The sequence below is a fragment of the Hipposideros armiger genome, unplaced genomic scaffold (genome assembly GCF_001890085.2).
Source record: "Hipposideros armiger isolate ML-2016 unplaced genomic scaffold, ASM189008v1 scaffold_412, whole genome shotgun sequence".
In the NCBI taxonomy this organism is placed as follows: Eukaryota; Metazoa; Chordata; class Mammalia; order Chiroptera; family Hipposideridae; genus Hipposideros; species Hipposideros armiger.
In genome coordinates, this window is record NW_017731762.1 from 1,100,232 (window position 1) to 1,119,682 (window position 19,451).

General features: G+C 35.9%; 1 protein-coding gene across 1 annotated transcript in view; it reads left to right on the forward strand.

Annotated features, from left to right (window-relative positions):
* Positions 1-566: 566 nt before the first annotated feature.
* The window catches only part of ZFPM2 (zinc finger protein, FOG family member 2), a 377,030-nt gene continuing 358,145 nt past the window's right edge, over positions 567-19,451 (forward strand). Inside the window, exons 1-3 of the mRNA XM_019663971.1 lie at positions 567-685; positions 11,247-11,373; positions 11,524-11,755. Coding sequence (XP_019519516.1) covers positions 567-685; positions 11,247-11,373; positions 11,524-11,755 — 478 coding nt within the window. The remainder of the gene's footprint in view (positions 686-11,246; positions 11,374-11,523; positions 11,756-19,451) is intronic.

The following is a 19,451-nucleotide window of genomic DNA, read 5'->3' on the forward strand; positions in this document are numbered from 1 at the left end:
ACCATCGCCGGCGACTCACGGCAGCCCAGCTCCAGGTTGAGCTGTTGTTCAGCATCTTAGCTGTGGAGGGCAGTGTCACCAGCCCTCATATGTGGGATCCGAACCGGGGCCCTCTGGCATCCCAAGCTAGTTCTTAACCATCGCGCCACTCAGCCGGCCCCTAGATGTATTTGTTTATGCAAGTTAGAAAGCATGGATTTAAGAGCAATGGGAATGAAATAGTCTTAAGATGAAAATTTCCCTGTGTTTATTGCCATGCACTGAATATTAGGTAAATCGTGAGAAGCCCGATATGCTGGTTTTCTATTTGGAGGGAAGGGATGTGTATTTCTTTGTTTCAAATGAGAGGGTGGTTGGGGTGAGACCCTTTCTAGGTTTTCATTATGTATAGCTATGTCACCAACATTGAAATAAGACCCTCATCACTTACCACCTTAAATAGAGTTAGTAAATGCATGTTTACTCCTACAGTTTAAAGGAGAAAATGAAATTCTATTTCATTTGGAAAGAAGATACCTAACCTGTTTTGACTCCCATGTAGACACTGATGCCAGCAGTGTGTAGGAATGTGCCTCATCGAGGCTGTTGCAGTGTTTACGATGCACACACTGGAGTGCGGCAGCAGCACCGGGCAGTGCATTTATGTGAGCCCTCCACCTCCTGGCTTACCCTATAACTTCTGCCTGTAAAGGTGCTTCCTTTTATTCTATTGTAGGCTTTGTTGCCAAGAAGGCAGAGGACGTTTTCTTTTTAAGAGTGCCCTTAGATGCGTCCTCCAGGTTGTGAGGGCTGGAGCAGTGTGGATAAGCCAGCTTTGTTATCACGGGTACCCTACCAACTCTCCTAAGTCTCCCGAGAGTACATGCTCTTAAAAATACAGCTTATAGCGAGTGCCTCGGTGTGTTTAGACACTCTTTTAATGTGCTAGTATAAAGTAAAAGTCTTTTTGAAGATATGTTTTATGGGTAAGTGCTTTCTGGGGCCTCTGGAGATGTTCACAAGTACTGAATCGAGGTACCTTTATGGCGGTTTAATGACAACATAGAACACTTGTTATAAAGTGCCCTTTTGAGGCACGTCCCAGAGCATGTCACAATTAGAGTGGAGTGAACATGTTGATTTTGGTTTTACCTCCACTCACAAAGCCCACTTCGTCTTGTTAGGGTTTTGCCACTGTAGATTTGTTTTCATTCCCTCAGAGATGAAAGAGATCTGCCAGAATGGAAATTTGGAAAAATTACACATACACCTGTGAAATTAGGCAAATTCTTCTAAAGTTTTGATTCCATCCAATACACGGGACCCACAACAATGCTTTGTTTTGTGAGAAGACTTTTTTTTCTGGCTGTGCGAAGCCCATGTGTGCAGGACTGTACAGGCTTAGAAGAGTAGTCATCATTATTTACTGTGTCAGACCCAAACAGAGGGCCAAATTGGCAGCATTCCAGGAGCAGGAGGCCACACCTATTTGTGAAAAAGGGAACGGATTTCTGTAGTTGCCCTCACCTTGACTATTCGGTTCAAGGTGGTGGTGCCAGGACATGCAGTTTTGTGAGCCGCATATGTGGGTTAACAGTGAAGGTCGGCCATAGGGCTGCTCCCTAAAATCCCACAGAGCGCACTTGGTTTGTACCCCTGCCTGATTACAATAAGGGGTTGGAGCCAGGGATCATGAGGGGAGGAACGGACGTGTGATCTGGCGGATACCTCCGGCTTCACACTGATTGTCACTGATTGATGGGCCAGCTCTCTCTGGCTGGGCAGAGTACCCTTCCTGTCTCATGAAAAGAGGAGGAAGAGGAGAACCCCATATTGTTTGAAGCTCTTGGTCTTCAAGAGACTCAAACAGCAGAATGTAATTTTAAAAACGAGATGCTGTCCCATTTGTAACAATAGAAAGACTTTCTTTCCTTACTGTGAGATGCTGTCCCATTTGCATAAAGGCTTTCTTTCTATACTGTAGCCAGGCTTGTGTGAAGGTTCTTTAGTAAAACAGCTTCCTGATCAATTGTTTGTGCCATCCAGGACTCCTGAAAGGGTATGGAAAAATGACATTTGGGGCCAGCCTGAAGTGGCTACAGTGTATTCCATGCCATTCCAGAATCACCTGAAATAATGTGATTTGAGGGATTGCTGGACTCTGGCATTATTTTGGAGAATGATTAGCTGGCACTAAATAAGTAAACCTAACCTGCCGCTGATCAGGAGTGACTACATGGTGTTTTCCAGGTGAAAAGTAGTTTGACCACAGACCATCAACTGCGGTACAGGTGTCTATCCATAGTTGAGGCATGGAGCCTGTATTAATTGCAGAATATTGTAAGGTTTCTCATAAGTGACAATAATAAATATAATTTATGCTGTTACAAAGTAACTTCTATAGAACATTTATATTCCTGCACAGTTATTCTCAAATATGAGCATATGTGGGAATCACCTGCAGGGTTTGTTAAAACATAAATCGGTGCGCCCCGCCCTCACTGCTTCTGAAATTACAGTAGATCTGTGGTGATTCAGATAATGAATTTTGAATTTCTAACAATGTTTTCAGGTGATGCTAATGTTGCTAATCCAGGGATGACACTGGGGAACCACTGTTTGCTGACAAACGACTTGTGATCAGCCAGGCATCATTTCGAGAGTATTTTAAAAATGTTTTGTTTCAGAAGGTTCAATCAATAATTAATTGCACATGTAAAGAATCATTTTAGTAAGGCAGGATCAGACAGGGTGTTATTTACAATGAAGTATTAGAAAATAGAAATTGATCTATTTGATGAGATGAGGGTTAGATTAGAATTTTATTAGTTAAGAAGAAAAAAGTTTAAAGACACAATAATGAAAACCTGATGCAAATATTTTATTTTCTCCTCTAAATTTTTTTCCCAAAATCTTTATGGTAAATTGATAATTTTCCTTCATTTCCTGCATGTAGCAATATAAACACTGAATGTTTTCATATGAGACAAATACGTTGCATATGAGACAAAGAAATGCATACTGAATGTTTTTAAGGACCACACTTGATTCATGAAATTTGCCTCATGAAATTGATTAAGAAAATTAGTCATCAGAGGCCTTTGCTTAGTATTCATTATTTGGCTAGTGATTTTGTTATTATTGTTGACTTTTTTTAAGTCAACAAATATGTTGTCTTTGATTTGCTCTGGAAAAATAAATATGTATTCTAGAATCAAAAGACTACATCTATATATCCTTTGTTTTCATATTATTTTATCTCTATTTAAACAAAATAATTAAAAAATCACATCTCTTTTACTTGCACTCATTTAACTTTGTTATATATAGCTGTGTAGGATATTATCAACTAGTTTGCAGAATTTAGTTTTGTTAGGTAAGACTAGCTATATTTTCATGGTGCTTTGGAATTTGTAAAGAACATGTAAGTTTTTTTCTTGTACAAGTCTTATAAAATTATGTTTTGATTAATTCACTTAATAAATATTTCTCTGCCACATATGTATAAGAGTTTTCATGGGTAAGTTCAAATCCTTTCATTTCTTACTCATAGTACCTTAAAAATCTAAAGTACTGTAATCATATTCTGGGTAACACCTAATGTTTTTGTTGTGACAGCCATGTGGACTTTGGGGATAAAATTCCTGATTGCCTGACCCCACTTCCCTGAACAAAGCTCTGGCAGTCTGAGGGAAAATGGTACCTGCTTTGCATAACCAGAAGAGGACCATGGTTTCACGCTGTTGAGTGGAATAAACTTTCTCCAACAATACAAATAGTAATAATTTAAATCCGTGTGTCTAGACTTAAAAAAAAAATGGCCGAGTATTGTCTCTTCTTAATTTAGTCTTCAACTATTACAGCTAAATTCAAATGGAAAAAAATTCTTATTTGATTAAGTATTAAATGCAAGGTACCATAGTTGCTGCTTCCAGTTACAAATATAGGTGAGATAGACTTGTAATATAACAGGGGACATAATGAAAATGCATGACTAGAATTTAAGATATCTAAGAAGCTTTTTCTGCCCTCGCCATGTTAAAATGGAGTATCTTTTAAAAAAATAAAATAAAATAAAAATATATGTATATATGTCATGCCTATTATGCATAAAGTTTGTCTCCTTTACCTACTTATATACTTCCTTTGAGCTGGGGACATCCATCTGGTACATTGCTGTTATTCTAGTACCTAAAAGAATGCCTACCAGGTTCTTCACTCTCAATAAATAGTTAAGTAAATAGGGAATGAATAAATGAATGAATGAATGAATACATGAATACATGAAAGTCTCATAAAGAGAACAAAATAACATACAAGCCTTACATCTTTTGTACTTATTACCAGCTAGGGAAATTTTAGTATTGAAATACATCATCATATAAAATATAAGTTTTAGTAATGAATATACTTTCATATTTCTTCATAATAGGGTTACTATCTTAATAAACCAAGAATAGCTTTTTGGGGCTCTGGACTGAGACCTGATTACAAAATATTCGAATTTCAGTGCCATCTCTGTCAGTAACTTCTTGGGTCAATGCACAAGGCATTTACTAATGAACCGAATTTTTTCAATGCCTGAGTTACTTCCTGAGAGTAAATTAGTCATTAGAGATTCTAGTTCAAATTTGTCTGTATTTCCTCAACTGACTTTATTTTTCCTGTGATATCAGTGTTTAATCTGCTATGTAAGATTTGTTGCTGCTTGCTAGGTTTATGTATGTTCTAAGCAAAATGGTTATTTTCTTGTTAACGTTAGTTACTTAACTTGAAGGATTTCTAAGCAGGGCATTTTAAAGGAAAAACATTTAAAGAATTTAAATTGTTTTAAGATTTATATATAAGACGTGTTAGTACTGCCATGTATAAAAATGGCCAAAAACATTGTAGCAAAGAATATTACTCTATTTTTATAAAATCAAAGAGTTCATTTTTTCCCCTAAAGAAACAATTTGAATAAAACCTGACCCCCTTCCCTTCTTTTTACAATAGAGTATGGTCAAATTCAAACCTCCATTAAAACTTCTCTAATATCTTTTTTTGCATTAACATTTCAAAACTCAATTTAAGTATTCACAGATCTCATTTTTAATAAACTTAACAAAATTCAGGTAATTTCCTTCAACTTTCTAGATTGAAGGACAGCAGTTGGTACAGATATAAAAAAGATGTACAGCTATGAGCAAAGCCCCAAATCAATTATATATAAGAAATAACATAACACATGGAAAGAAATTAATCAAAAAGAAGAATTTCTACTATATGATTCTCTGGTCTGCTACCTGCAGGCAACAAACGCAAATGAAAAAAATCAACATTTTCCTGGCAGATAAGAGAAAAATTAATAAAAATGTTTCCTTCCTACCAGATCCCCTGATGCAACTATTGTTAAAAGTGAGTGACTGCAGGAAGAACTTGCTCGTTTAAAATACTGTGTTTTTTTTAAACTAGAGAAATCAGGTTTTATTCTCACTGTTAAGCTCAATTACATGAGTTAGTATGGATTTGCACTGTCCAAAGAGCATCCTTCTTCCTTGCCCCTTCTCATTAAATGGCTCTGTGGGATATGCATGAGACAAATGTAATAGGAACCAAGTGAGAAGCATTTTGTGGTGTGCCTACAGGGTAGCGATGATTCGTAAGGAGGCCTGAATGTAGCTGCTGAAAACTCAGAGAGGAACTACTGAGAGCCACAGAATATGCCCCAGATGAAATTAGTAAAAAGATATCAGTACTCTAAAGATAGAAATGTTCCTACTCCATAATGAGATGGGAAGGGCACACTTTTGAGGCTGTCTGCTTTTTATTTCAGAAGAGTTTGTAGTTTCTATTTCTAAACGAATAAATAGAACATATGAATCTAAAAATCTTTCCAATTGGAAGAGCTTTATATTTGTGTATTTTATGAATATCATCTGAAATTAAAGCAATAGGAGGCTAGAATACAGAGTATTAGGTAACAGGGCACCCAATTTAAATAAGAGTTCAGTGCCTCATTTCCATCACATATAGAAACATGTAACATGAGTTTAAAATGGAAAGTTCTGTTTTTACTCCTTTTACCTATCTACTAAAATCCAGCATACCTGTATAGAGGTTTGACATATTGGTGTATTATGTATGAAATGTGAACCAGAATTTGTCCCTAGTTTATATTATCATATTTACCTTTGCAAAGGTAGCAACCCATAATAAATGTGTGGCTCAATTATTATGTAATAATTAAAGCATGGTATATGCTTAACTCGTCAGACTTGGAGATCCCTATTGTTTTGTCATTATTAGAAGGTTTTACATACCTTCTTGTTCCTTTGTTTGAGTAGATCTTTCGCAAATGCCTTGGAAGGAGCACAGAACAGGAGCTGAATATTGGGGACAACATCTCCATTTTTATTTTCATTCATTTATTAAGATTTTGAGAAATGTATTCCGCTGGTATGTATTCTTTGTTCTGTGCATGAGTAAAAATGATATAAAGTTTGTGATGGAAGGGTTACTATTAATAATGCTATCCGATATAAAAATGATCTGAAATGGCACAGATTAAGAAGTACTGGAATAAAAAGGTTTGGAAATATTTGTGTGTTTTCAGGGAAAATTCACCAGCAGAATTTCTGAGCACGCCTTGATGGATTATTGTAATTATTGGGAATGATAATATTTTAATGTGACTTTCTTCCCACCTGTCAGTTGCAATCAAGGCTGCCCAGTATTCTGAAACAGTCTCATTTTGCTAGGTGGCTAGTCTTGTGCAGCCTCTAGAATGCTTAGAATATTAATGCACAGAGAGGAGATTGAATGCTCTCTATAGTTCCTTTAGGACAAAGTGTGTGTATTGTTTTAATCAAAATGCATGTAAAACCTAACTAAAATAATTTATAATAAATTAATGCCACTGAGTGCTTAAGAGAAAGGACCCCTTTTGGGGAGATATTGCATCAGAACCATAGAATTTGGCATTTTTCCCCCCTCTTCATACTTGACCGTGTATATTAATTTCTGTAGAATTTAATTTCTTTCTTGGGTGCCTCATTCTGAAGTGCTTTGAATTTCTATGAACACAGATAACCTGATATTTAGGTGAGGGTGGGTCTAGTTTATAGTAGGCTACCAAGGGAGGAAGTTATTTATGGAGACAACATAGGTTGGAAGACATAAATATTTGATTGAATGCTTACTGTGTTCGTCTTTATCATTTCTTATTAAGCCTCCTTCCTCTGAATTGTTATATGTCTTTTATATTTTTCCCCTTCTAGCTTTTGCTCCAGTGAGGGGCCATGGATGGGTGTCAGGGGTTTCTTTAACCATCTGAAATTGTAGCACTGATTTTGTCATCAAGTCACATACCTGGGGAGTACGCACTCCTCAAACTGCTTCTTAACCACACAAATCCAGTTCATTTTTTTTTATTAAATTATTTTTTATTATGAAATACACATTTTTTAGAATTAGTTTCAGCTGTACAAATCCAGTCCTTTAGTTCCATTTCTCATCAGCGCTCATGCTGCCACTGTATATGGTATACCGCTTCATCTCGAACGTCCCATTTGCCCTTTGCCAACTCCAGGTCATTGAAACAACCACCACGTGACGCATTCCCCTACACTTAGGTACTGGCTGAGTGAAAGGCTTCGCCATCATTGGCGGCCATCAGTCTTGTCCAGTGTTGTGAATCTGCATAACTCTTCTTGCTTCAGCTTTATCTCAGCGGGGCAAAGGCAGCGGTGGTCAATTCAAGTGGTTCCCGAGTACCCCAGCTGTCTCCCTTCCTGCAAATGGAAGCGTTCCTTCGCACCCCCCAGAATCTCCCAGTAATCTTAATCATCCTCCCAGTATAAAATACGGAAGGATGTCTCCTCATTCTGAAAATTGATGTACAGTGTTATGGGCCCGGCAAAGAGCGCTATTGTATTCCTAGCTTTAGGATGTACGGCTAATTTTTAGCATTTTAAAGCAAGGTAAATATTTATATTTATAAACAGTAAGACTATTAATTCTGGTGAGTGTGTTTGGATATCTATAAATCAGAGGCAATTGAAGAGCTGAAATTCAGATTTCCTTACACTTGTCTGCCAAGTGGCCTCAATCAGAAGTAATTTTCCCCATGAGGGCACATGGAACTCAGTCGTGAGCCTTTTCTGAGCAGATATTATTATTTGTGTCAAATTACGTGTGGTGATTTTTCTGAAGTGGACTTCTGTGCCCACTAATCCATACATAGGAGGTTCCTTCATTCCCTCCTTCATTGGTGCTATTAATTGTACTTGTGCTCCAAGTGTCTCTTACCTTTTTAAAATGTTCGTTTATGGCCACCGATGATCTGTAAGGTTTTCCTGTGAAAGGAAAATGCAATATAGAGAGTAGAGTGAGATCTGATCTTAAACCATAAATATTATGCATTTTAAGAGAAACTTTTTTTTTTTTTTTCTTCCCAGAGCCTGATTTGATAGCATGGCTAAAGGAACGGTTAGTAATTCCACATTTAAAAGTACAATACGTTATATAAATCTGACACTTGCTTTGGGGAGAAATACAAGTTGGCATTTAAATCACTATCCTGTGGCTTGTTCTAAATATTGAAACTGAGATCTCATGTGTTTTCAACAATGAGCTCAAAAGAATTTTTTCACTTTTCATTTTGGTTTCTGTAGTTTGTTTTTGTGAAAATAAGTACTTCTTTTCAAATTATGTGTTTGGACTTGCCAATTGATAGCTAACATGTAAAACAAAATAGTCCTTGGAATACAGAGTAGTATACTATCACTTAAGATTGTGTCTTAATCTTTGATAAATAAAAGTTTTATGTATGTGTCACAGGGATGACTTGGTTAGAGGCTTATTAAGCATAGATCAATGCTTTGTGGTTTTGTTTCCTTTTAAATTTTCACATGAGCTTTTCCGTTTGATTTTTAATAAAACTATTGCATTTGATAGCATAGAATGGGAGCCAACTTGTTAAGTCACTGAGTATTTTAAGTAGTCATTCTGTTACATATTATCTTTAATAAAACCTCCTCTAAGAATTAGCATATATGCTCAAAATTTCATTTATTAAAAAGAAAGCATTTTTATTACTATTGATTTTTTTTACTTATAATATGCAGTCCTTCTCTTTTTGTAATATACAGGCTTTTATAATTGAAGAGCATCCAGAAATTAAAAAAAGGGATTCACTAAAATATGTATGAACTATTAAAAATACTTATTTTACAAAATAGACATTTTTTTGTTAGCAAAACTCTTAAATATTGTCATTTTTGTTATTGTTGCTATTCGGGCCATTTCTTTACTGATTGACTTAGTATGAATATAAACTATGCAGGTAATTAAATATTAGTAATCAATTATTTTAGTGTTGATAAAGTCTACAAGATGATCTTTGTGATTTTTTGGGGGACTGTCTAATATTTTGTAATATGTATTCTCAGTAATCTGAGAAGAGCAACAAGAGGATTCTCAATTTTTAAAGACTAGATCTTTAAGCATCTATGAATAGTTATATTAATATGAATTAACAAATTTTGAAGATCCTTATGTTTATGAGTTATTTATATTTTACAGTTTTATTTATGAAGGAGTTGTGTTTATAAGTACTAAAGAATGGCTTGCATAGTAGTCTGCTATATTAATGAAAGGTACTTTAAAAATCTTGAATGATGTGAAACATCAACTTTTTTACTACTTAGTAACTTTATTCTGGTTAACTAACCTCATGAGCTTTACTTTCCAGATCTACAAAATAAAAATAGTAAAAATTCCCATACCCACCTTGCTGTGTTATTTTAAAGATTACAGGACAAAGTGCTTTGAAAGTCCTACATGAAACACAAATGAGACAGCTTTACAAATCTTCTTTTGACCAAAATTGTTATAATTGTTTTGAAAAAATATGGAATATATTTTATATTACTACTGATCAGACTCAGAATTAATAATTAGAATTATCAGATGTTTAATATTTTACATTATTACTATTTTATGTATTTTTTGCATATCTTGTTACTTAACATTTGTTTTAAAAGGCAAAAAACTCTAGTTTTAAACTGAAATAATAAATAAGAAATAAAAACTAACATGAGATCCGTGAATTTTGAATGTGGTCTGTACAAAAATCCATTGCTTTTTTAAACCCTCCACCTTGAGTACAAGAAAACACATTATCGGAGTGTTTGGAATAGGGGCACGCTTTCTTCCTTCACATTTGTTATTTTTCTTTTTTTTATATTAAATTTATTGGGGTGACAATGGTTAATAAAATTACATAGGTTTCAAGTGTCAAATATATGATGGTGGAAGGAGAACTGAATGTGGGTGGTGAACATTTGTTATTTTGAAGAAAAAAAGAAAAATAATTTTAAAAAGGACAAAGAAACTCCGTAAGAGATTTTTTGCTTGGATGTCCCTTAATTAAATGCATGCAACTGATTCTTTACCTGAAAAAGTGTCATATGAATTCAGCTCGTTTGAAAGCTGGCTTTTGGGAAAACCAGATATACTCCTGTGCTGTATGTACCTATTTCTGTTTGCCCACACATCTATAGAAATTGTAATATATGTACTATTTTAAATTATAAGATTTGTCCTCTGGTCCTGAAAGTTTTCTAGCACACTGCTAAGAAGTGAGGGAAAAATACCACCTAAGCCTTTTAAGTATTTAGCTTGTCTGACAAGAACTGACATGAGTGACAATTAGTACAAATTACAATTGTGTTCTTTGGATAAAATGCCATGTTTTTTTAGGAGCAAGTGCAGGCTTCTGCTTAGTAAAATGAGTCGTAGATTTTGATTCTTTAGGCCAGTCAGAAATTGACTGTCAGCGGTGTGGTGTTCCCCACGTTGTCCACTTCTGATCCATCCGAACAACTACAGCCCTCCCCTCTCCTTTCAATAAAATAGGGCCATTAATGTAGTGTACCGCACTCTCATTCACTCTAAGGAAGTTGTATTTTTATTACTGAAAAAGTACCACATAAATACAAATTACATTTTTTCATTAGAAAACTAGTTTTCATTTCAGAAAAAATTCAATTAATTATGAATAGGTGTATGCTTTCATCAGGGAAAGAAATATGTAATTTTTCTTCAAGCTTCAAGCCCATATAATGAAATCTTTTCTCGGAATCCACTCTTAAGATGGATTTTTTAAAGTATGGACTTTATTAAAATCTCAGTTCAATTAAAATGCATTCAGTGACTTTAAATCTTTATTAAAATCTCAGGTAAAATTATACAACGGTGTAAAAGAGACTTGTACTCTTTACCAGGCAGTTAATTCTGACAAATGAATGTAAAGAGCACAGTTTTGCTCTTCAGGGGAGAATAAAAGAAGAAAGCTTTGGGCTTGAAGATGGAGGTGGGAAAGGATTGGAGATGGAGGTTGTTCTCTGTGGAGTAACTTCAGGCGCTGGCTTCTTTCCACTTCTCATCGTGGGTCAATGCTACTTGTGAATATGAATGTGGCATTATCTTGTGTGCGGACCCTTAGTTGTACTATTTGGCCTCGTCATAGAATACATTTTCCTCACCACCTGAATCAAAAAGATCCTATGTAAGGGTTTTATTTCACTGTCTTCTTTGGGTATTTTTGGTACAGTGTCCCTGATTCTTTTTCAAGGGCCGCTAGAAGACGCCATTGAAGAGGAAGAAGAGGAGTGTCCGTCAGAGGAAACAGACATCATCTCAAAGGGGGACTTTCCATTGGAGGAAAGCTTTTCTACAGAATTTGGGCCTGAAAATCTGAGCTGTGAAGAAGTGGAATACTTTTGTAACAAAGGTAATCATTAATGGTTGGTTGCAACATGTGAGTCCATTTACTCAGATGATTTTGTAAAGTTTAAAAAAATGCACTGATAGAGTGGAACAAAAGTGCTCAAATTGCTAGTACATAATTCAACAGCCTGAGAATATGTGTAGGATTTTTAAAACAAAATATTATTTTGAAGGATACAAGAAGTAATTCCACTTTAGAAAGTCCTAGTGTATATGTAAACAGTTTCATGTTGATTGGCCAATTGACTGTGAACATTTTCATGTTGATTGCCAATTGACTATAATACATTTAATGTTTAACAGTTCATTTATTTTTGCAACTAATATTTATTGAAGGTCAATTGTTTGCAAGGCATTAAATGTGGCACTGAGTGTCAGCCGTGAATGGGGCAGAGTCCTTGCCCAAGGTTCACTCCTTTTGAAGACTGAATGCCTTAGGTGTTTGATGTTCAACATTGAGGGTGGTGCTTTTTTAGATATTGTCAAGTGAGAAAATACACACTCTTTTTCCATTCTAGATACTCTTTTGACAAACTAACATCAGAATGGAAGAAGAGCTTGAGACAAGACAGCTCAAGTTATTTCACCTTGACTTGGAGCCAGGTGGCCCCTGCCAGTAACTAACTATGTCCTACTGAGCATGTGTACTTGCTTGCTTGCTTTTTTTCAAAAGTGTGTTTAAGGTTCTCATGATTGTTTTTTATTTTATTTTTATTTTATTGTTTTGTCTCTGAAAGTGAGGGGAGCCTTCTCTTGCCTCCTGCACCAAGGTACAGTTCCACAAGTGTTTTCAATCGCTCCCTTGGTTTACATCAGCTGTTTTTGCTGATTTTACCATGACAGTTTCCCAGAGAACAGGACTGAGCGTGCGTGTCTGTCTCTGTATGTCTGTTTGTGTTTGTGTTTGCACCCTTTTTATTCAGACATGTATTTTTTAGGCAGACAGAGAAATTAGGTGAAGTGATTTTTTTAATGTGTTTGTCAATTCATTCATCAGACTTGACAGTCTAAAATCAAGGATGCTGATATAGCTTCTCTCAAAACTGCTAATAATACACATCTCTCAGTAGCCACATAAACAGTGTACATTGATACAGATTATTAAAATTCCAGAATGGCTTTCCCCTGGTATTAGAAACAAAAGAAGCAGCCAGTTTCCATCCTTGTGGTCTGTCGAACCCCATGCTCTAAAACTGGGGAAATCAAATGGCCGCACTAGCACCTGGATACATTGACGTTCAGAAAACTTCTTTGATCGTTAACTCCTGAAGACCTCAAGATGGCCTTATAACCTGGTCCTCGTCTCCACACTTTGGACACTCTTTGACACTTAGGTTGAAAATGAAAATGGTACACACAGAATAGACCTTTTTTGTTAGTGCTGACTCAGATTTCAAGCCAAATAAATATTTTTCTTAGTTGTTCTGGATGTTAGAACCATGTTTTGATGATACTAGCCACATCAATACATATAAGAACTGGCTGGAAAGGAAGAGTTTTTAAGTCTGTTTGAAGATCCCATTTTACTGCTTTATCAGGAAAAAAATCCGTCAGTCCCTTGAAGAGAACCTACCTTATATTGTGGGATTGCAATAAAGGCAAGGGACCAATTTAGAAGGCCCCATTTATTCTTCTTAATCTTGTCATTTTAAAAGAGTTAGGGCATGGGGCCGGCCGAGTGGCGCGATGGTTAAGAACTGGCTTGGGATGCCAGAGGGCCCCGGTTCGGATCCCACAGATGAGGGCCAGTGACACTGTCCTCCACAACTAAGATGCTGAACAACAGCTCAACCTGGAGCTGGGCTGCCATGAGTCACCGGCTATGGTGTAGGCTGCAGCCCCTGCTGCAGTGGGTTGCCATGGACTACCGTGTGTAGCCAGCAGCCGCAGTGAGCGGCCGTCCAGAAGCCGGGGACTGATCTGCCTCTCCCAGGAAGAGCGCAATGATGGTGCCAACTTGGGCCTGTGAAGCAACGTCCTCCACAACTAGAGTGAAGAACACAACGACAGCAACTTGTCTGTTCCCCTTCCCCCAATTCCCCAGCACTGTTCCCATCCCCCCAATTCCCCAATTAAAAAAAAAATCTTAAAAAAAAAAAGTTAGTGCATGGATTCAGACATTTTTATCAATTTAATTAATCCAGGGAGGCATTAATGATAAGTATTACTAGATATATTGTATTTTGCATATTGGGATGACTGTTGGTTAAGGCCTATGTTTAATGAAAGAATATAGAACTGCAAGTTTTAAGTTAGTATTTTCTTAGAAGAAAATAGACTTATGGCAGGTGCTTACATGATTACATAATTATGGTCTCAAAAGAATAATGTCCATCTACACTAAACAGAGCCCTAATTCATGAAAAATAATAAGCTTTTAGGAACTAAAATAAATTTGAATTACAATTATTAAGCACATTGTTTAGTGGATATTTTCGTTAATTGATGAAGTTGGAAATTTAAAAAATATGTAAATAATATTTAATATATTATTAATATATTTTGTATTATAATCTTTAATGTTTATTTTGTAACTAAAAAGAAGTGATAGGTGGGAATAAGAATTCTAATTTTACAGTGTATTTTTCAGGATAAATACTATTACTATTTCTAACTACTGTCACCTTATTTAATAGGAAAGTAATTTCATTATTTCACTCTCATAGAATATGGGACCAGGGAATTCCCACTGAAGTCAGTAGGAACTTCTGTGAAAGAGATGCAGCTCTTTGATATATATTGCATCCCCTTGAGGTCATACAAGGGATTCCATCCATTTTTCACTTAAGTTGATTAGCTACAATAGGAAGAGAAAATTTTCTCTCTGGAAAATTATAAGCTAATCTTTCTGTAGAAATTTACATATTAGTCTCGGTGACACATAATTATGTTTTCTTGCCAGTTGCGGGGAAGAAGATAGATTAGGCATTAAAAGAGTACAGGTAGTTAAATGGTTAATGATACCAGTGTCATGATAAAAAAAAAAGCAGGTAAGAACTGTTCTTAAGAAAAAAAATTTTAACTTAGGATCATTGATGAAATATACTTTTTGCACATATTCAAAATTATTTATGACAACTTAGAACTTGCACATATATATATACACACACACACATATATATATATATGTGTTAGTGTGTGTGTATGTGAAAATCAGTTGGTTTATTTGGAAAGTTTCTTTGTCTAAAGATCTAACCATGATCAAAATTCAGCAATGACATATTTGCTTTATGGGTCCCAGGGATAATGTTTTTGAACATCAATGTTTTTTCTCTGATTAAACAAAGGATAGTAGTTTAAAAACGCAGATCACAAAAACGTGGCTAAAATATCTTAAGTTTTCTAAAATTTTCTAAACAAAGAGTTTTGACACACTGTTAAGAAAGAGTACTGAGAATACACATATAGTTACAATATATCTTTATTCATATTTTAGAAACTGTGTTTTGTATAAAAGCAATCATATGCTATTGTAATTTTCCTATTAAAAATAAAGAAAATAAACTCTATTCTTTGTTGAGATAGTTTATTATAGGTTAAAGTTCCTACTTCTTTTCAAAATTGAGCTTCTACATTATACAGGATATTTTCAGTGTTTAGAATGACTCACTGCTTATTACTGGAGTATTTTCCTCAGTTCCACATACATATTATCTACTTTGTTTTTTGTTGTAAAATGGCAGGTTTTTTTAAAAGCCTCAAAGTATTTGTTAATATTAGTAAAGTTGCTAGTCATCATAAAACATATGATTAAATATGATCCACATCACTCTCATAATGTAATATTCCACAGAAATATCCAAAAATGTTGGTCAGAACTTTTTGTCAACTTTAAAGTGTATAGAATTCTTAATCATATATGAATCTAAAGCAGCTGTTCTCAACCTTCCTAATGCCGCGACCCCTTAATACAGTTCCTCATGTTGTGGTGACCCCCAACCATACAATTATTTTCGTTGCTACTCTATAACTGTAATTTTGTTACTGTTATGAATCGTAATGTAAATATCTTTTTGTTTTCCGATGGTCTTAGGCGACCCCTGTGAAAGGGTCATTCAACCCCCAAAGGGGTTGCGACCCACAGGTTGAGAACCGTTGATCTAAAGCATAAATATTCATAATTAAATGTGGAAAAGATCAGTTTTAATAAACCCTTATTATATTCACAGGCCTAAAATTTGAACCTGACAATTCTTTTGACATTTCCTATGTCAGTTTTTACTTTGGGTTAGTTGTACATTTTTTTTGTTTTTATTTTTCATCTTTGAAATGAATGAAATGAACTATGTTTATTTAAAAATACCATCTCAAAATTGTTTTGATACCTTTAGATTTTAAGGATTTTAGCAAAATATAAAGTAATACTTTTAATTTGCATCTTCTTTTGTTTAATGAGTTTAGATCTTTTGGCATCTTGCCTTACAGTATCTCTGAGAGGAAGGAAACAAGCAAGAATTATTTCCTTGAATTTACCGATGACGGAGACATCAAGGCTGGGTCCATAAGTGGTACACATGTCCTATAGTACTGGATTATTTGCTTCAGTGATTTTTTTTCCCCCTGCTTTTCTTCTGGTTTATGTAGTAAACATAGAAGTGCATCTATGCATGTTTAGAACTAAGAAACTAATATAAATTGAAAGACAGGTTGTTTGGGGAAACAACCTGAGGAACTTTTAGTTAGGTCACTGCTGGCAGGTGAAAACTTATTTATTAGCAATTCTGAGATTAACTCGGAGACAGTGAGTTTCGTAGTGGAGTTGGCATAGAGCAGTTCTAAAACTGACCTACTATTATTAATGGGAAGAGGGTTTCCTCACTGAAGTCTTCAAGTTTATTAATGACTAAAGTGAATAAACATATTTTGGGATACATTCCAGAAGCATGTCACAGGATATTTGAACAGGAAGAAAAGTGTCAGGTCAATATCACTGTAGGCTAGTAGAATGTAATGTTATTAAAAACAAAACAAAAAACCTCTAAAGAAACTGCATGTCAGTGAACTTCGAATTATCAATAATGATTATCTAGGAAAGTTACCACGGGTCCTTGCAAACTGTTCTCTGTTGACCTCTTTAAACAGAGGCTGAAAGAGAAAAATGATACCATCGAAGTTGATTTTGGAAGAAAAACAAATCTTACTTTTAGTCCTAGTATGTGGATATGATGAAGGATAGCCAGAGAAATCAGTAAGTGCAATGGTTAACCTACAGAGATGAACTAATAACTTTAGAGCCCTTCAATCTGGGAAGACTAGGGTTGACAAAATGGAGCATAATAGAAATTCATAAAATAAAGAAACAATGTAACAATGGATTTTCCTCTCCACATTAAAAAAGATTTGACCTAGGTAGTATACAGAAAGTAAAGGTTATATTTCTATCTTAAATAAGCTTTAAAACAGAAAAATACAAAGCATATTAAAGAAAATAGAATAAAACCTGAGTTACTCAGACTTGGATTTAGCTCAACCCCCAGAAGTAATGAACACCAAACCCAAAGCAAACATAAACAGATATTTAACTAGTTTGGCAGAAACTTCCAGTTCTGTTCAATAAACTTCCATTCAACTCAAGCCATATATTAAGTGCCTGCCATATGCCAGACCCTCTTGTTGGTGCTGGGCATCGAGCATTAGACAAACGTCAATCCCCACTCGGCGGAGGGGAGAGAGACAACAGTCAAACTCACATTGTGTAATATGATGGGTGATGTTGAGCCCCATGAAGGAAAACAAAACAGTATGTGTGATAGAGCGACAGTGTGTGTGTGTGTATGTGCGCATGCGCAGCGTGCGTGCATGAGCTGGCAATTTTATAAATACCGATTAGGGTAGGTGAGCTTGGAGCAGAGACCTAAGGAAACGGAATGAGCTTCCAGTACTGAGTCATGCCAGCTGTACCTATGAGGCTAGTGTTTCAGGAAGCCAGAAGAGGACAGCAGAGAGCCGGGAGCAGGAGAGGTATCGGCATACCTGTAGAACTTGTTTCTCTCGGAACCTGTTGGATTCCCACCACCCTGGAAGGCTTGAGAGAGCCGCAGAGGAGAGTTCAGGTAGACCTGGGAGAAGAGGCACGGCCATGACACAGTTGGTATAGACCTAGAAAAGAAAGGGCTGCAGAAATTAAAGGTTAAAGCAGGAAATGGAAGCCAGCAAACTGGGGAAGCTGTCAGGAGATACAAATAACCCCAATCAGAATCATCCCTTTAGCCGAGGGCGTGATGAGACTCCATCTGTAGCTCATTAATGTGGTTTCCGGAAGAGCAGTTTGGGGGGGTGTTTGAGGATGATAGGGAGTCACGTGACTCCCTCCCACAATACCAGAGTTGGGTATGTGTTTTCCATATCTTTTCCCATCCTTGAATCTGAAAAATAATGAGTAGGAGGCATGAGGACCAGAATCAGTTTCATCATTGTGTTTAGCTGTTTCTGCCAGTAGGTTACCGGACTTAATGAAATGTGTGTCTCTCTCCCCCAACCCACTTCCTTTTTTTCTATCAGTTTTTAGCTTTGCTTAAAGATTAAGAAATAACTGAGGAAAAACTGTATGTTTCATTGGACTAGAACAAACTCAAGTTTTGATTGTTGGCATTTATCTTCCCTTCTTCCCCATGTTAAGGTAAAGCGACAAAAATATTATCTAGATTCTTAATAAGGAAAGAAGAAAAAAAACGCCTTCTTGCACATTTGGTATGGGAGTAGTAACTGCGTGTTTTTCATTTCATCCAGTGCCAAACATTCGTGCTATTTCCTATTTTCTTCTTTTCATATTGTTATTTTTTTTTTTAGTTCAGAAGGTCTGTTTACCTATATTTCGTAAATACTTTTCAATCAGTATAGTTTATTTATTTCCTCCTCTTTTATGCCTTTAATGACGTGTTTTTGCCTCCTCTGATGCTTGGGCCACTGGACTCAGAATCCACAAAAGGCGGCTCTACCACAATCAGTTTGAGTTCAATAGAGAAGGAGAGCTTTACAGGCAACCTTGTTCTTTTTTTCTTAACGGGATTAAGAAGCTGAGCTTTTAAAATTGTTGCATATAACATTGACATTTCCAGAGTGTGTTTGGACCAGGGAGTTCAAACAGAAGGAATAAGAAAGAAAAGCCAATATGACTTTGTTTTTTACCTTGCTGGAGGAGCTGTTTGTGCAAATCGCCTATAAGCTTATTGACCTGAATCTTTGACTCCTTGTTTTCTCTGGATTTGGCTGGAGTGGAGACACTGATGGAGCCTTGATAGAGCTGATTGAACAGCCCCCAGCTTTGCTTGGCACGAACCTCCCTTCTCTTCTCCGCCACCTTCCCCTCCCTCCATGTGACATTATTGTTCCTTGGCAAACTTTCTGTTTTCCTGGATCCAGTATTTCTTTCTTTTTTTTTTTAGTTGATTTAAATTTATTACATAATTTATCCAGCAAAATGAAAACTAATTCATTTTAGCAAATAGAAATAGAGGCTAAAATAATATCTTATATTTTTATCTCATGAGATTGAAAAAAAAAGAAAGAAAACCTTGTGACATTGTAGTATCAATCTTTTAAGGTCATCTTAAAATCCCCCAAACATAGTTTTTTTTGGGGAACCAGATTGATTTTTTTCTGAAGCCACAACTGTTGGAAAAATGAGGGAGCATTTGCAGGCAATTTATTCTTACAGGGGAGTCAGCACTTTCTTGGTTTTGATGGAACCAGAAAGTGTA